The sequence below is a fragment of the Lonchura striata genome, chromosome 6 (genome assembly GCF_050655825.1).
Source record: "Lonchura striata isolate lonStrDom1 chromosome 6, ASM5065582v1, whole genome shotgun sequence".
Taxonomy (NCBI): Eukaryota; Metazoa; Chordata; class Aves; order Passeriformes; family Estrildidae; genus Lonchura; species Lonchura striata.
In genome coordinates, this window is record NC_140708.1 from 19,481,108 (window position 1) to 19,497,985 (window position 16,878).

Consider the following 16,878-nt stretch of genomic DNA (forward strand, 5'->3'; position numbering starts at 1 on the left):
CCGCCCCGCCGCTGCCGCGCGATCCGCGCTGGCTGCGGAGGAAGAAAAACGTTCGCAGCGCGTGATGTGAAACACAGAATTAACGCCCATCCCATCCTAGGAGCGAAAACAAGGAAGGAGGGGAGGGGAGAGGGAAGGCGGACGAGAAAGGGAAGGGGAAAAAAAAAAAAAAGAGCGAGAGACCATTAAAAACGGAGAAAAAAAAGCCCAGAAAAGGGAACGTCACATCCCCTTGACCCTCCAATCACCTCGGGGTCCCATTTGATTGGAAGGCGGCAAAGGCTTTAATCTCAGACTAATTCAGCTGCTTTTGAAGTGAGTTTCTTTGCCAGATCCCGGGCTGGATGGGCAGCGGCTCGCATCACAGCTGAGCGGCGGAGGCGAGCGCTCCGCGCCGCGCCAGCCGGGGGAGCTGAGAGCGGCCGAGGGGGACCGCGGCACACGCTCGCAGCCCCCACCCCCGCCCCCAGCACAGCCCAAGGATTACTCGGCTTTTTTTTCCTCCGCTTTCTCTCCGGCCGGCTCCCCCTTTCCCTCCCCCTCCCCACCCACGCCCTCCCCGCCAGAGAGAGCCACGGGACATTGTATGTTTGTTTTTCTGCTCGGGGGGCGTGTGGCTTTTTTCCTTTCTCGCCCGCAGAAAGCGAGCGAGCGTTTCCGAGTGCGAGCGGCGCCACTTGCCCCAGTTTTCATGCGAGGTTTTGGGTCATGATCACATCGCCCTCGCTTTCTGCTATAAGAAGTAGTAAGCGCAGCAGCAGCCTCAGCGAGCCCGGAGGCAGCCCCCGCCGCAGCCGCAGCGCCGCCGACCTCGCCGGGCCGAACGGGCACGCTGGGAATAACGGCAGCAGCGCCGCCGCCAAGCCCTGCTTCCACGCCGTCCCCCCCTCGGACCCGCTACGCCAAGCCAACCGCCTTCCCATCAAAGTCTTGAAAATGCTTACGGCGCGGACTGGACACATTTTACACCCTGAATACCTGCAGCCTTTACCCTCCACGCCCGTCAGCCCCATCGAGGTAAGCACCCGGCCCCCGCCGCTTTCTCTCGTCCCTGCCCGGGCGCTGGCTGTGCATGGCGGCTCCGCCAGCCGCCCTCGGCACTTTGCTGAGCTTTGAAATGCATTTATACCGGGACAGGGGCTTTTTCTGATTTCGAGTTAGTGCAAGGAGCCGCTCCTGGGCATTGATTCCGTGTTTAGTGCGATAATTCTAGTTCCTGTGTAAATTAATATTTTCTTCTTGCTATTTTGAGCCTTTTTTTTTTTTTTTGTTTTTTTTTTTTGTTTTGTTTTTTTTTTTTTTTTTTTTTTTGAGAAGCGGGGTGGGTGGAAGGAACCGATCCACGCTGGGGTCACGATCCGGCCACCCAAATAAGCAGCGCTCCGACCGCCAAACAGCCTTGCTTTTGCAGGGAGTATGTTGGGGTGGGGTGGGGGGGACACACACGGGACGGGACGACACGACGAGGAGAGCGACGGGCTCAAACGTGGGTGCGGCAGGACAACTATTTCGGCTCGCCGACCGATTCCTTTCAAGTACCGACGCGGATCTGTACTTTGGGGGGCCTGTTGGTCCCCTTTCTGCTCTGTCGAGGTTACCGGTCCCCCTCTGCGTAGGTCGCTGTTTGCGGGACCGAAACTCGAAACAGAGCTGGTTGTGGGAAGGGTGTGTCCGTGGGAATTAATGATTTCATTAAGGTCTCTGCGGAGCGAGGACTCTCTTCTCCTGGGGAGCCCTGCTCGCCGGCTAGCTCGGGCTCTATTTATAAATAGTGCCAGCAGTCAGGGTGCAGAAATGCTGCAGTCGCTATAGTTCACGGGCGGGTTTGCGGGCAGCACGGCCCGAGCGACGCCGAGACGCCGCTGCCCGGGCCGATGCCGGGGAGGCTGGGGACGCTGAAGGCGGCCGCGGCGAGCTCGCAGGGTTACAAAAATCCCCAGCCCTTTTTAAAGGCTTTATGGAAAATGGTGCATTCAAGGGAGGGGGCTGTCAAGTTGATGAATGCGCACAAACTGTTCGTTACTTCCAGGCTGTGCTCTGCAGAAACCTACGGGACAAGAGTTCTATGTAAGTAATGGGGGTTTTCTCGGACCCCCATTAAACCTCTTTCTTTGTGTGTCCTTCTGATTTCCGCAGCTGGATGCAAAGAAGAGCCCTCTGGCCCTTTTGGCACAAACTTGCTCTCAGATTGGGAAGCCGGACCCGTCCCCTTCCTCCAAACTCTCTTCGGTCACCTCCAATGGCTCCGGAGGCGACAAGGACTCCAAGTCGGGCCCCTTAAAGCTGAGCGACATCGGCGTGGAGGACAAATCGAGCTTCAAGCCGTACTCCAAGCCGGGCGCGGAGAAGAAGGAGCCGGGGGCGGCGGGCTGCGCGGGCGCCCCCGCCGCGGGGGTCGCGGCCGGGGAGAAGTCGGGATTCCGGGTGCCGAGCGCCACCTGCCAGCCGTTCACCCCAAGGACAGGCAGCCCCAACTCCAGCGCCTCCGCCTGCTCGCCCGGGCTGCTGCCGGCCGAGGGCAAAGGCGGGGAGGACAAGAAGGACTCGGAGGGCTGCGGAAAGAGCGGCAGCTCCGGCTCGGAGGGAGGCCCGGGCACCACCAGCATCAGCCACAGCCGGATTAGCGTGAGCTGTGCCGGGATTAACGTGGAGGTCAACCAGCACCAGGAGAGCACGCCGGGCTCCAAGCCCATCGCATCGGACTCCGCCTCCTCCTGCAGCAGCACCACCGCCACCTCCTCCACCTCCGTTCTGGGCTCCGGCCTCGTGGCCCCCGTCTCCCCTTACAAGCCGGGCCAGACGGTTTTCCCCCTGCCCCCGGCGGGCATGAGCTACCCGGGGACGCTGGCTGGAGCCTACGCCGGCTACCCGCCGCAGTTCCTGCCGCACGGAGTGGCTCTGGACCCCACCAAATCCTCCAGCCTGGTGGGGGCCCAGCTGGCCGCCGCCAGCAGCCTGGGCTGCAGTAAACCGGCGGGGTCGAGCCCGCTGGCGGGCGCGTCGCCGCCGTCGGTGATGACGGCGAGCCTGTGCCGAGACCCGTACTGCCTAAGCTACCACTGCGCCAGCCACCTGGCAGGCGCCGCCGGAGCCTCCTGTGCCCACGACCAAGCCCTCAAGTCCGGATACCCCCTCGTCTACCCCACCCACCCTTTGCACAGCGTCCACTCCTCGCTGACCGGCGCCACGCCGCCTTCGCTAGCCGGCCACCCTTTGTACCCCTACGGCTTCATGCTCCCCAACGACCCCCAGCCACACATCTGCAACTGGGTGTCGGCCAACGGACCCTGCGACAAGCGCTTTGCCACCTCGGAGGAGCTGCTTAGCCACTTGCGGACCCATACTGCCTTCCCGGGCACCGATAAACTCCTCTCCAGCTACCCCAGCTCCTCATCGCTGGCCAGCGCAGCGGCCGCAGCCATGGCTTGCCACATGCACATCCCCACGACGGGCGCCCCGGGCAGCCCGGGCACGCTGGCCTTGCGCAGCCCGCACCACGCGCTGGGACTCGGCAGCCGCTACCACCCCTACTCCAAGAGCCCCCTGCCCACCCCCGGGGCCCCCGTGCCCGTGCCCGCTGCCACCGGACCCTACTACTCCCCTTACGCACTCTATGGGCAGAGACTCACCACAGCCTCGGCCCTGGGCTACCAGTGAGTGCAGGCAGCGGGGCTTTGACACACAACACAAAGTCTAGCGGTAAGGGAAGGAAGCCCTGCGAAACTTTATAAAAGTTGGAAAGAAAAAAAAAAATCTGACTTTTTATAAAATAGTGTTCATTTGAGGACTGGATCCATGAGCACTGTATTTATTTATGTTAGCTTCAAGCGGGACAACGAATCATAAAGTGCATTACTAAACTGAGCTCAATAGGTAAAAGTGGAACACCCATTGTAGAATATAAATAAAAAAGATAGAGGTCTTCTCTTTAATGTTACTTTAAAATTGCTATGATTGTATTGTACGTTCTTATTTAATGTCTCATTGAAACAAAAAAAATTTACATGCATGTTTGTTACTAAAAACAACTCGCAATTTGTCAGTTATAATTTCAAATTGCAATTATTTTTAAGGTGTATACCCTTGAAAGAGAATTGGTATTTTTTTGTATGTATTCTGGAAGAAAAAACAAAAACAATTCTATTCCAAAAACCTCATTTGCCTTATTTTGTTCTTTAAAAGGAACACTTAACTATTTTTAATTTTTAAGTCCACCCTGTAAAAAGGGTTAAGTAAGGTTTACGTCATGTACTAAAATAGACAATGTATCGCTTTAAAGATTAAAATTCCGTATATTTGATGTATTAAAAGGTTTTACTTTTTTTTTTTTTAAATACGCTTTGATTCTGTTATAAAACCCGAGTAGGTCTTGGATGGAGGTGACTGCTAATTTCTCCTTAAGCGTTTATTCAATTTTAATTAAAAATAAAAAAAAATCAACCAAAGTTTTTTTATTATTGTAACCCCAGGGCTCTCTTAAAAAATAATCAGACACAGTTGTTTTTTTTCCTCGTCAGTAGAATTTTCTGGCATGAAATAGGGAAACTGAGAATCGCTTAAATCTCTTTCCCTGTCTTTAAAGAAGGTAAACTTATATTTTAAATGTTTTTACTATGAAATATCTGGTTTTTAAAACTAGTTTTCAACTAGAAGATTTTGTTCTTTCTTTAGAAAGAAACGGGGAAGGCAAGACTGTTCTGTAAATGTGTAAGATGATTATCGAAAGCTTTTTTTTTAACAATGTACTGCATACCTATTCATCTCTTTCTAAATGAGAAGTTCAGAAGTAATTAAGGAAGCGCTGTTTGAGCTCATCCAGTTATTTTCAATTTCTCTCTTCAGTTCGCACCGCAGCACAAAAGATCGTCACGTTAAAAAAAAAAAAAAAAAATCGGACAGCTCTGAAAACTCATTTTCTTTTAAAAAGGAAGGGACAGGAAAACCAAGAAGCCATCCGTTATTTGGGCCGAGTATGCTCTTTACTGAAGTGCAGTGCCAAACTTGACGTGATCCCGAGAGGGGCTGCCCCTGCCTGCACCGCGTCTCTGCCTCCCCAGCACGGGTTTCCTCCTAGCGCCCAAGGGCCGCCGCCCAGCTCCGGCTCGTCGTCCTGCGTTCAGGTAGGAGCGGGGGCTGCCGCGGGGCAGCCAGAGCAGCTACCCAAACTGCGGAACAAAGCGTTGCCGCCGAGACAGTCGGAAGGCGATGCCCAAGTCCGTAAAAGCAATGCCCGCGAAGGGCCCTGCCCCGCGCTCGCAGCAGCGGCGCGGGCGGAGCCGGGTACCTGCTGCCCCTCGCTCGGCCCCGCTCCTCCCGCCCGGCCCCAGCGCGACGCTCTGGCGGGGGGCAAAGCTGCGAGCGGCGACTTTGCTTGACAAATCACTGGGTTTTCTCCCTCGTTCTGGATTCTCCCCACAATATAATTACTGTTCAGAGTTTCCCGTGGTGCCCAGATGCTAATTAGTCTAATACATTTACTCCAGATAATTAGTGGAAGTTAGCGTTAATGTGCAAAGGCGAGAAAAGCAGCAAGCTACCGAAGCTCCAGCGGCCGGCCGGCCGTCCCGGCACGGCTCTCGGGGCCGGGCCCGCGGCGGGGCCCGGGACACACGCGGGCAGGCCGGTGCTGGGCCGCGCTGCGGCTCTTTCGGGACGCTGTCCGAAAGCGGCGCGGGAAATGCTTTGCGGTTTAACCAAATGTGTTCCCCCGCACCCGCCCTGAATGGGAAAGGGACCTTTGCGTATCTCTGCTTTAGGAAATGTAAAACGAGCTCTCGTTCTGAACCGATGAGTTAAGAGAAAGGGAGGAGAGGGCACTGCTGTTAACTGCGCCAAGTAAACTTTAGTTATAAAATAAGAAGAGGATACAAACACAGAAAGTAATTGAAAGAAGGGCTTCTCGGGTCGGGGGAGATGGTGGCGGAGGATTCATCTGGCGAGCCCGAGAAAGGCTGAACAAGCTCGCAGTCCTCTCTCTATGCCGCACGCCCCCCGCTTTCTCCTGCAGCCCAGCCAGACTGTCTTCCCCGCTTTACTATTTTAACTACTCTTAATTTGAGGAAAATTACATTTCAGGCTCCATCTGGGTGTGCAAGCAACAATTACAGTTTTGCCGCGATTAAAAACACCACCATTGCCACGTTCCTCTCCTGTTCGTGTGTTTTACAATTACGGATCTCGAACAGCTGCAGCTCAGACTTCGCTAGCCAAATCCCACCGCCCATCAGGTGTTGCAGGGCCATTTAAAAAGAGCGAGGGATCATTTGTGTCCTGGAACCTTAACTGCAGTTTTGGGGATTTCAGCTCTGAAAGGCTACACACAAACATTGCTGATGCAAGTGGTGAAATGAACACTTAATGCTATTATTACTGTTTTACTCAGATACTGTCCCCGAGGTTAAAGAAAAATTAAAACACCTTATTTTATATGTAGAGTGGTGATAAGTAGGTCTCTCTTCCAGCCTTGTTAAGTATATGACCTGGCAAGTGCCACCTAGGATTTTGATATTAATCTATTAAATTCGCCTCTTTTTCTAACAGAGATTGACTTATGGACATTAATGTTTTTAAGTAAAAGGACTACATTTGTTATTCCTCACCACCACCCCCACCACCCCCCCGTTCTTACTAACTGGATGGGTTGTGGATTTGACAGCAGCCGCTGGTCCATGCCACCGAACTAAAATAATTTCACAGTGAAAAACCAGCTTGAGAGGACAAGCAACAGAAGGGCAAAACCCATCAAAACCCGAAACTGTGATCAATCTGACCAGAGTCAGGCATACATTAGTTTAAATTAAACAGTTTTGTCTTTCTCACAAATCTTTTTTGAACATTAAAGATAGAATCATGTAATATTTAAATCAACTCTTGTCAGATGCTAAGTGCAACTGAAGAACCAAAATAAAAATTAATGTGTTTCCATACACTCTCAAAAGCTTGCTTTGGATGCCACTTCGACAAAAAACTTCTGATAAGCAACGGTTAGAAAAGAAGGGTCCTGTTTATCTTATCTATGAGGAAATGTAATTAAGGTAGTTTTATGAAACAATAAAACACCAGACTCCACAGACAGCAAAGGAGTCTCTGTAAAATATCTGAGCCTAGATGGGCATATGTATCTTGGCTTATGTGCACATGCCCACACTAAACACGCACATATATATATACTTACGTGGTTTTAGAATGCAAAATGTATGCTAGGACTAAAATACAAGGATGCCTTTATTACGGGAAGATTTTCCTCAGTGATAAGAGATTCCATTTGCTAAGACTGGAAAGTCACCCACTGCCCATTCATCACCTTTTGAGCCACCCTCAGTGCAGCCAGCAAGGTACGCTGTGGCTGGGGCTGCCCCCTCTCTCTCTAATCCGAGGTTAGTAATTATCTACCCACATCTACAGTCAAAATCACTCAGGCAAAAGGAATCCCGAAAGATCCAAACTTTCCAAAACAAAAGTAAATGTGCATTCCTATTCTGTAAAAACATTGATCAAACTTCATTCTTTCATACTTAGAAAAGATGGACAGCAATGATGCTTTAAAGTTGTTGGCTCTCATTACAGGCTTTCAGTAGACTACAATTTAGGGTTTTTCCGTGGTCGTTTTTATTTATTTTTTTTTTTATTATTATTATTTTTGTGTTTTGTTGTTTTTTGGGTTTTTTGTTTGGTTGGTTTTTGGTTTTGCTTTTTTCTTTATTTTTAGGGTACGATTCTGAAGTGGAAAATTGCTGGAGCTACCAGCACCAAATTTCCTTTTTATGCATATTTTTGGGTATAATTTTGGACATTTGTAACACTGCATTGAGACACCCCACCACCCCTGATTCTTTCTGCATCATGAAGCACAGCTATCACTGCTTCATGAACAGACCTGAGGCAGGCAAGCAACGAGTTCTGATCAGAGGTGTCTAATCCCTGCTAAATCTCTTTCTCAGCTCACTCCTGGAAAATTCGGGGCAGACTACCTTTTCTTTTTTTAAGGTAAAATTTTTTGCGATGAAGCATAGAGGTGTCAGAATAAAAAAAGACGGACCGTGAGTCTGTATGCTCTCACCTCTTCGGAGGCGGAATGCTTTGGCAGCAGAGACGTGGTTGAAATTTGAGCAGATTATATATTTGAGCTTGTGCATAAATGCAAAAAGACTGTCCTAATGCTGGATATTTCTCCATCAACATCAACCAGGTGCTGCTGTTGCAAAAATCTCACCTCCGACTGCTTGCTCTGTGCGTGTGTGCACGCACAGCGATGCATAGACTTTGTTCTCTCTTGATGTCTGAAATTCATCAACTACTCACCCCGTTCCCAGCCCCACATCCCCTACATGAGAAAAAAAAAAAAAAAAAAAAAAAAAAAAAAAAAAAAAGGTGAATCCGTTCCGGCTTTGAATATTGTGTAAGAAGCCTTGTGTGTGTATTTTTTTTTTTAATCTTCAAATGAATTAAAGACAACCTGACAATGCTGTCATCTGTCTTCAACGTCACATCAAGGCAAGAAATAATGATAACAGAGCAGCAGAAGGACGCCCACTGAAACCTGGAGGATATATATACACATATATACACACACACACATATATGCCTTGAAACGGTTTGAAAGAGAACAAAATTAGATTACCGCTCTTAGGCTATCACGGTAAAAACGTGTGGGATTTTGCGTGTGTGTGTGTGTGTGTGAAAGTGGTTCATCTTTCCTGCCTTATTTTGTGAAGCGCGTGCTACTCGATCCAAACCACTTCTGTGGGATGGGACAAGAAGACGAGCAGGCACATTCCTCGTTCCCAAACTACCACGACCAAAGGAAGCACAAAAATATCTCCCCTCCCCCTCCATCGTTTCAGGTTCACGTTCCAGTTAATAACAAACGTTACTGCTCTCCTGAGGCGCAGGCCAGAGCGGGCACGCTTTACGCGGAGGCCCGGGCGGGCACGTTACGCGCAGCTGCCCGGCGGAACAGGGGCAGCTCCCGGGGAGGAAGAGCGAGGAGCGGCTCCCGGGAGGAAGAGCGAGGAGCGGCTCCCGGGGAGGAAGAGCGAGGAGCGGCTCCCGGGGAGGAAGAGCGAGGAGCGGCTCCCGGGGAGGAAGAGCGAGGAGCGGCTCCCGGGGAGGAAGAGCGAGGAGCGGCTCCCGGGGAGGAAGAGCGAGGAGCGGCTCCCGGGGAGGAAGAGCGAGGAGCGGCTCCCGGGAGGAAGAGCGAGGAGCGGCTCCCCTTTGTGCGCGCGGGCCGCGGGCCGGTGTCGCTGCCGGCCGCCAGGCGGCGCCGCGGCCCCCGCGGAGCGCGGCGCAGCGGGCGCGGCCGGAGCCGGGCCCGGCGGGACCCGAGGCCCGCCCCGTGAGGGCACCGGGAGCCGCCCCGCAGCTCCGGGGGCAGCGGGCAGCACTAACGGCCTGCCCAGATCAAAACAGATAGGCCGGGCCTAAAACCTCCCCCCACAAAAAAAAAGCCAAACCAAAAAATCCCTCAAAAACAAAACCAAAAATCATGGTGGTTTGGTTTGGGTTTGGTTTTTTTTTTGTTGTTGTTGTTGGTTTTTTTTTTTTTAATCGCGCTTGTAATCTCATTCGCACTGAAGGGTAAATAAATTGCAGTTGTATGAAAAACAATTGGTGCTACATGTGTTCATAACAGATGGGATCTTATCACAGTTTAACTGTAATAAATTCTGACTTCTCGAAATTGTAATTTCTACTCCATGCTGGATGTCTCTTTTCTACTATAATAATAGAGCTACGAACTCTTGAGAGCAAGAAGAAAAGTTTTCGCTGCTAGTCTTCTTTGAAAGTTTGTATGAAAACGCATCTGAAAATCAAAAGTGAGAGAAAACCCTGGCGTATAGGGAGACAAACAGTTGATCCTTCCCCCGCTGGGTAACATTGTTTACTAAGGCCAACGATAATAGTCCTTAAAATACATGCAGAAAACCTAAGAATGAGCCCTCTGTGTGAAGAAGCCCTGGCAAATGACAGATCACGGTTTGCTTTGTGAAGAGGGAAAATGCTAGAAGAAACCGAGCCCCTTAGGAAGGGGGAACCAAACTTTAGATTAATACCCCCTCGCTTCAGCTCACAAAATTAAAAAATAAATTTGAATAACTACTGAAAGGATAAAATTATAATAATAAATTGTCCATATTCACTGAGGCTGCGGGACTAATTATTCTCACCATCTCGACTTCCAATTGCTGTTTATCAAGTCGCAGGATAAATGCTTGTAAATCCATTAAATTTCCATAAATCCTTTCGCCACTTTGTTTTTGGCCAATGCTTTTGCAACATTAATTGATTTTATTGCACTTTCTGAAGTCACTGTTTATTAAACTCAAGCAACTTTTCTCTGAAGCGTTGGGTTTTTCCATCGACATACCAAACCCGCGAATTACTGAGTTTACTATAGGATCTAGTCCCCTTTTTTACACCCCTGCTGTGATTCTGATGGCAAATGCGAACTGCAAATTACAAGTTTCTAATAATCTACGCTGTTACAGAAAACAGCCCCTTTATCGCTGTTGAAAAATTAGTCTAAATCCTAACAGCACCTTTCCCCATTGTTTTTAAACGGGGGGAAGCATGAAATGCTACTGGGTGATAGAGATCTAACACACTAGGAAACGCTCTGCGAGTCTTTTACGTTACTTGGTGGACAGCAGTTATTTTTAGGAAAGGATTTTGAATGTGTAACTAGAAGTCTAATTTAGAAATGAGTGCACAGGATCCAGCTTTCTCAAACCCTTCTCCCCTTTCTTCAATCACTTTAAGAAAACTGGCCCCAACCAGCCTTAAACTGATAAATGATTTCTGACTTAATAGCAGCTGATTTCTAGTTCCTTTACCTGTCACGCTAGCCCCGTGATCATTATTCAAAAGCGTGGAGAGCTGCCGCCGGTGTTTAGGGGCTCTCGCTCCGTCCCGCGCAGCGCAGGCAGCCCGGGCAGCGCCTCCGGCAGCCCTAGCGACGGGCGGCCCTGCCAGCGGCGGCTGCGGCGGAGTCACCTCCAGGTACTCCAGAGACGCGAGAGTAATTACTACAGATCACAGAAGACATGTGGAACTGCCTGTTTTAGGTAGGACAACATAATGCGGTTATTATGAACGTACCCTTCGTATTACAGGTTCAATGTTTGTACCCTACCCTAGGCTCCTCAGCTCCTAAGCTGCTACCCACGAAGACGTTTTGCAAAGGTGAACGCATCAGTTGTTTATGATGGGAGGAGGAGGGGAAGGGCAGGGAAAGCAAGCCACGGAGCTGCCCCCTCCCTGCGCCTGACCCCCGCGGGCGGCGGGCGAGGAGGGCAGGGCTCAGGGCCACCCGCCCCGGGCCAGCCCCCTGGACCTGCTGCGGAACCTCCGCGGGGCCCCCCGTTTGAGTCGAGGAACGAGAGAAAGGCCGGAGCGTCTCCCTGCCTTGCTCTGCTCGGGACGCGATGGGGCAGCGCTGCGGCTCCGAGCCCCGGCCCCAGCAGCAGTCACCTCGGCAGCCTGCCGGCACGCCTAGGAGAAGCCCTTCGGCTTTTTCACGGCAAAGCGTCCTGTTTGGAAAAGGCCGCCTCTGCAGTTCGTCCACTTCATGCCACAGCTTTAGAGAGGTCGGCTCAGCTGGGACTGGCACAGACAGCTCAGGTATGAGGGACTCACACTCTGTACAAGGGAAGCGATCCCTTTCAGCCGTCACAAGATCTAAAACTGCAGCTGAAATGTAATGGTTCAGCTTCACTAAAGTTAGTAAGCATCAGCCCAGATTCTCAAGCACACCAATCTTAGAGTTGCAGGGAAATCTCTCCCCTCTTGTACAATTCACAGCCCTTAATATTCTCTGCGGAGATGTATTTTTCCTACCAGGAAAGATCAACTAGTACCATCATCTGCTTCATTCTTTTTCCATGCTTGAAGTACTCATCTTGAGGCAGAGGAATATGCATCAATTCCCCAATCTGAAAGACTTCAAACCCACAATCCTCACTTCTTATTAGGGTTCCTCAGTCACCTGGATAGTCTAATGTGGGAAAAATCTCCATTTGCTCCTTTGAAGGCATTTCACTTCGCATAAAAGTTTACTGAGCCAGAGGGAAAGAGAAGGAACTAACAAGGCTATGGTTACAGTGCTTTCCAAAGCCCAGAGCTTGGGTGTCTCAGTCAGTGCACAGATCTAATTATGTTCCTACACACTCTCTTCACCCAACAGAAAGCTTTAAACATTCTATACAGAAGAGGTAACATTTGCAGTATACCCTTTTCAACCAAAATGGTAATTAGAAGAGATGAGTCTCTTACTCTACTCAAGGGGAATAGGAGAAAATCCAAATGTGTAGCCACCAAGTTATTAGATTAATAGCTAACAGAATAGACACCTTTGAGTGACCATTTTTCAAAGAAAGTAGAAACCACCATGGCATGTTAGGTGACATCAAGCTTTGCCTGACAAGGCCTTAGTAAAATGTAAGGTTTCCCACTGCATGTACTGATCACAGGGCAAAGAAAAACTGCTTCTTGTAGTAGAGTTTCCAGCTGTGTGTTTCTCCTCTTTGACCTGTATTTTTGTTACTTTGTCCCAACCCATATGGAGCCACTGAAGACCATCCGCACTAACCAGCTCACTACTGCCTCATGGCTACCACAGAAATTCACCAATGGAGACCAAAACAAACCCAGTCGAAATCTTACTTGTCCCTACACAGTTTTACAAGAAGATTAAGTTAATTTCATCAACTTCTAAAGAGAAAAAGAATTGACTTATAGGCTGTTTCCATAATGAAATACTTGAACTCATGAGTCTGAGAAAATTAGTGAGTTTTTTTTCCTACTTCCCGTTCCAATTCCATTTCTTTTGCAAGATCACAATTTCCTTAAATATATATGCACCAGCAGGCCCAAGGAATGTGTTCCAGATAAAACAGATGAGTAGAAATAAGTGTACAGGTTTTTTTCTGTTTTGGTTTTATTTACTTATTTAAGAAGGATCAGCTGCTAAATACATTTCAGTAGAGGTGTCAAATATTTTATGACAAGAGCTGATCACATTTATAATTAAGGTCTTCAGGCTGACTTTATGGAGTTAGGGTAAAATGTTATACTTGATCATAAGCAGATATCCTACATACATCAATAGGTTTATAAAAAGATTGAGAAAGGAATTTAGACCAGATGCAGCAACTAATTTTTCTAGTTTAACTGTATAATTTGATTGAGAAACAAATGGTTGTTGATGTATCTACAAAACAGGTACTGAGAAATTCTCTGGGAAATCTGGCTACTCATAGTACCTCCATCTTGTTTTAGAGTTAAATAAACCGGGAAAGTGTTATAGCAGGTCTTACCTCCTCAATGACCAGTTAACACTTTTAATACTATTTTAATGTACCTATTTCTAAAGTAACTGAGTAAAAATGGTAAAATTTCCTACATGTAGATACAATTAAAGTCAGCAAAAATACTGCTTAACTCTACCCCTACTGATAGCTATACCACTCTATTTTATTCCCTATTAAGTAAGGCACTTGTGAATCATCATAACTGTATAAGCCAGGTCACAGGTTATGAAAAAAACTAACTCTGTAAGGGAGAAAATATTTATTCTCACTAAAACACTTAAACTTGTATAAACAGTGTTCCACATGGTTAATTGTGTTTGCTGGTTAATGGGATTGTGTCAATTTACATTTATACATTCATGCTATTAGAACTTGCAGTCCCTAAGTCCACAATGTAATGTGAAATTCTAGCCCACCTGAAATCAGTAGAAGTTTTCTAGCAATTATGAGAAAGGCAGGATTTCTCCTGTGACAGAAGAATGCCTGAAGATTACAAATTCTATTTTCAAACATAAGAATATGTAACATAGTTGTACAAAAAATGACAATTTGGGAAGGGGCCTGGAAACATCTTGGAGCAAACAATTGGAATTTTGGTTTTCTCTCTCTGATGGTTTAGAGGACAAAATCTGAAGAGGCCATGCAAGGTACATTCATGTAAATAGGTAAGAAAGAAAGCATTGAACTCATATACTGAGAGGAGCTGGTTTTAGCCATTGTATCACAGACTCAGTCAACTTGGGACTGATGCCTGTCTAGATAATAAGAGCACAAGGAGTTTAATCAGCACATCTCTCTGACCAGTCATCTTTCATGTTTTAACACAAGAAATTGTTTCATTTCAGTGGTAGATGATATATGTACATTTTTATTTCTTGTATGCTATTTCCCCAGGAAAATAATAGAATAATACTTTTAGCTTTTAACTTAACTAAAAAAACCTCCCTCAAATTCCTATGAATTAGTAAGGAAAATAGAGGACTGTGAAAGGTTCTACAAGTTTGTTTGGTTGTTTATGCCGAGCACCTCTGAAAATATCTACATCTGTTCTGACAGCTAATAATATTGGATGAATCAAACCAATAAAAATTAATTATTGCATAAGTAACTTAGTTCAGCTTTTGTATGCACAGATACACAGACTAGTTTACACACTAAGTACTAGAAGAATAATTTAGTTAGTTGTGCATCCCCATCTTGGAAACAATTATTGCATAACCATGCCATTTCATCAGCTATTAAATGGTAAACTCACTTGTGCAACATTTCCCCCATTTTTCTGTATTGCAGGCAATAAAATGAGGACAGGCATATTTCTGTGAAGTCCCTTTTGATGTATTTTGTAATAGTTTCCTTTTATCTGTTCTAAAGTTCACAACACTTCCCCCCCTCCAAGAATTAAACTACCCTCTCCACCACACCCACATCACAAGCTGTCCTTAGGAATGCAAGCACATACAGTCCTGGAAGTGTAATAATCACCATCTTGCTCGTTACCTGGAACCTCCAGGGCTGACTCACAAACCTTTACACCTCGAGTTAAATATCCTAGCAAGCAGCTGTAGCATACTCATATCCGCTGCTGGCCAGATGCAGCCACAGAGAGGGATGCATAGCCCAGTGAACAGTGGGTTACATATGCATACCTACTCAAAAGCACATTAAAGATTGGCTAGAGACTAATCCATTTTATAGGCTCAGAAATTGATTTTCAGAGAAGCTGAAATACAGGTGCTCAAGTCTGTTAAACAAAAAAAAAAAAAACAAAAAAAAAAAAAAAAAACCAAAAAAAAAAAAAGCCAGCCTAACTCTGGTGGTACTGTTAGCAGGGTTCACTGCAGCAGAGGAAAGAAAGCATGGGAAACATGACCCTGGAGTCTGGTATTCCCTAAGTCTGGGTTCATTGTGTGCAGCATTACACAGTTATTCTTTTCCTGGAGTGGTGGCTAAGGGTGTTTGCTTATAACCACAAAATTAGGGACAAAATGGACTGTAAATGTTAACCATAGCACTAACATCCAGTTCTTTTTGGATGCAAGGTACAATACACGTAATCAAATCCTCATCAGAGCAATAAGAGGTGACAAGATATATCTACATTACTGATAACTAGTGAGACTAGTTAGAAGGTAGCCAGTTGTAGAAATCAGCTCTTGACCAAGTCAGACAAAACTGGTATAAGTTAAAGAGGAGAATGAACTAAATAAGTAGATCTCTAAACCTTTATGTTCCAGAAAGGCAAACTCTGGTGTAGTTACATCAGCTGGACAGAGGAGTTAATAGGTTGAATAGGGAGCAAAGTCTTACTAACACTTCACAAAAGAATGCTTACATAATCAATAATCTACATTTCAAACACAGTAAAAAGAAAAGAGAAACACAGAAGAAAGTACTCCAGGCCAAACTGGATTCACTACCACCCTGAGAAGTGTTAGATGTGAAAAGAGAAACAGACAGAACACATGGGCAAAAGCACTTGTGTGTGCTCATTGGTCCTTAACTGAGAACTGACATTGATATTTTTCATTCTGCTTCCAGTAATAGAGAAAACTTTAGAATAGCAAGTTGAAAGCAACAATGCACAGATAACATATAAAAATATTTAAGAGATATAGCAAAACAACACATTACACTTCCTCTGGTTTAAAGACAAACCTCAAATCTATTATATGCTAAAAAAAGCAGAATTGGTACAATTCCTTAATATTAAAAGGGTGGTAAAATACCACTGTATGGCAGCTAGTGCAACTTCCAACAGAGCCAGGGAAAAGCAATAGTGTTGTGTAAAGGTCTGGGAAGAGCTCACCTGAAATGCTGTATTCAATCTAGTCACATGCAGTGATTTAGAGCAGGTGGATTTAGAGCAGGTAGAGGAGGACTGCTAGGTAGATAAGGGCAATGGAAAGTTTATTTTATAATATGAGATTAAACAAGCTTGATTTATTTAGTCCATTATAACAAAAGCTGAGAGAGAACAGGATTGCTGTCTAATTTCTAGTTAAGAATCTGAGAGAGGAAAAGAATTAAAAGAAGATTTTAGCATGAGTCCAACTGGACTTTAGCTGGCCATGAATTTTTTCTTGAGTGTATGGTGGTAGCTCATTGTTTTTGACTTGTATCCCAAGTCAGTTCCAATGGCAAATGGCTCACCAGCAATGTTGTAAAGTAATCACATTCTGTAACAGCCATCCTCTGGGAATAGTGGGAATAAACCACACAAGGGTTCTTAAGATAGAGTACAACACACTTCAAAAACAAATTATCCAATGTGACGGTGGCAATAGGGAGGGGAGGACTCAGTAACCCAGTGAGTGCTGCCCTGTTCCAAAGCCTTGCACGATGGAGGAGTTGGTAGATAGAATTAAATCTACCATGATAAAAACAACACTTTTATGACACAAAGAACTGTATAATACCAATGACGAAGTAGAACTGTATAATTCCGATGACGAGGTAAACAATAGTATAAAGGCTATATTCCCTTTTCACACTTAAGAAGCCCCAGCTTGTTATTTAACAACAGAAGAAAGTTGCAAAACAACTATGTATAAACAACCACATTACACATAAA

At 46.7% G+C, this 16,878-nt stretch overlaps 1 protein-coding gene and 1 long non-coding RNA gene across 3 annotated transcripts in view; both read left to right on the forward strand.

Annotated features, from left to right (window-relative positions):
• The first annotated feature begins 16 nt into the window (after positions 1-16).
• On the forward strand, positions 17-4,445 carry ZNF503 (zinc finger protein 503). Its single transcript, XM_021532699.4, has 2 exons — positions 17-1,017; positions 2,137-4,445. The coding sequence occupies exons 1-2, from the start codon at positions 709-711 to the stop codon at positions 3,655-3,657; spliced, it is 1,830 nt and encodes a 609-aa protein (XP_021388374.1). The 5' UTR covers positions 17-708; the 3' UTR covers positions 3,658-4,445.
• Positions 4,446-9,781: 5,336 nt separating this feature from the next.
• LOC146767043 (uncharacterized) overlaps positions 9,782-16,878 on the forward strand; it is a 144,925-nt gene continuing 137,828 nt past the window's right edge. For both annotated transcript variants that reach the window (XR_014956299.1, XR_014956300.1), the window contains exon 1: positions 9,782-11,063. This is a non-coding gene — a long non-coding RNA (uncharacterized LOC146767043). The remainder of the gene's footprint in view (positions 11,064-16,878) is intronic.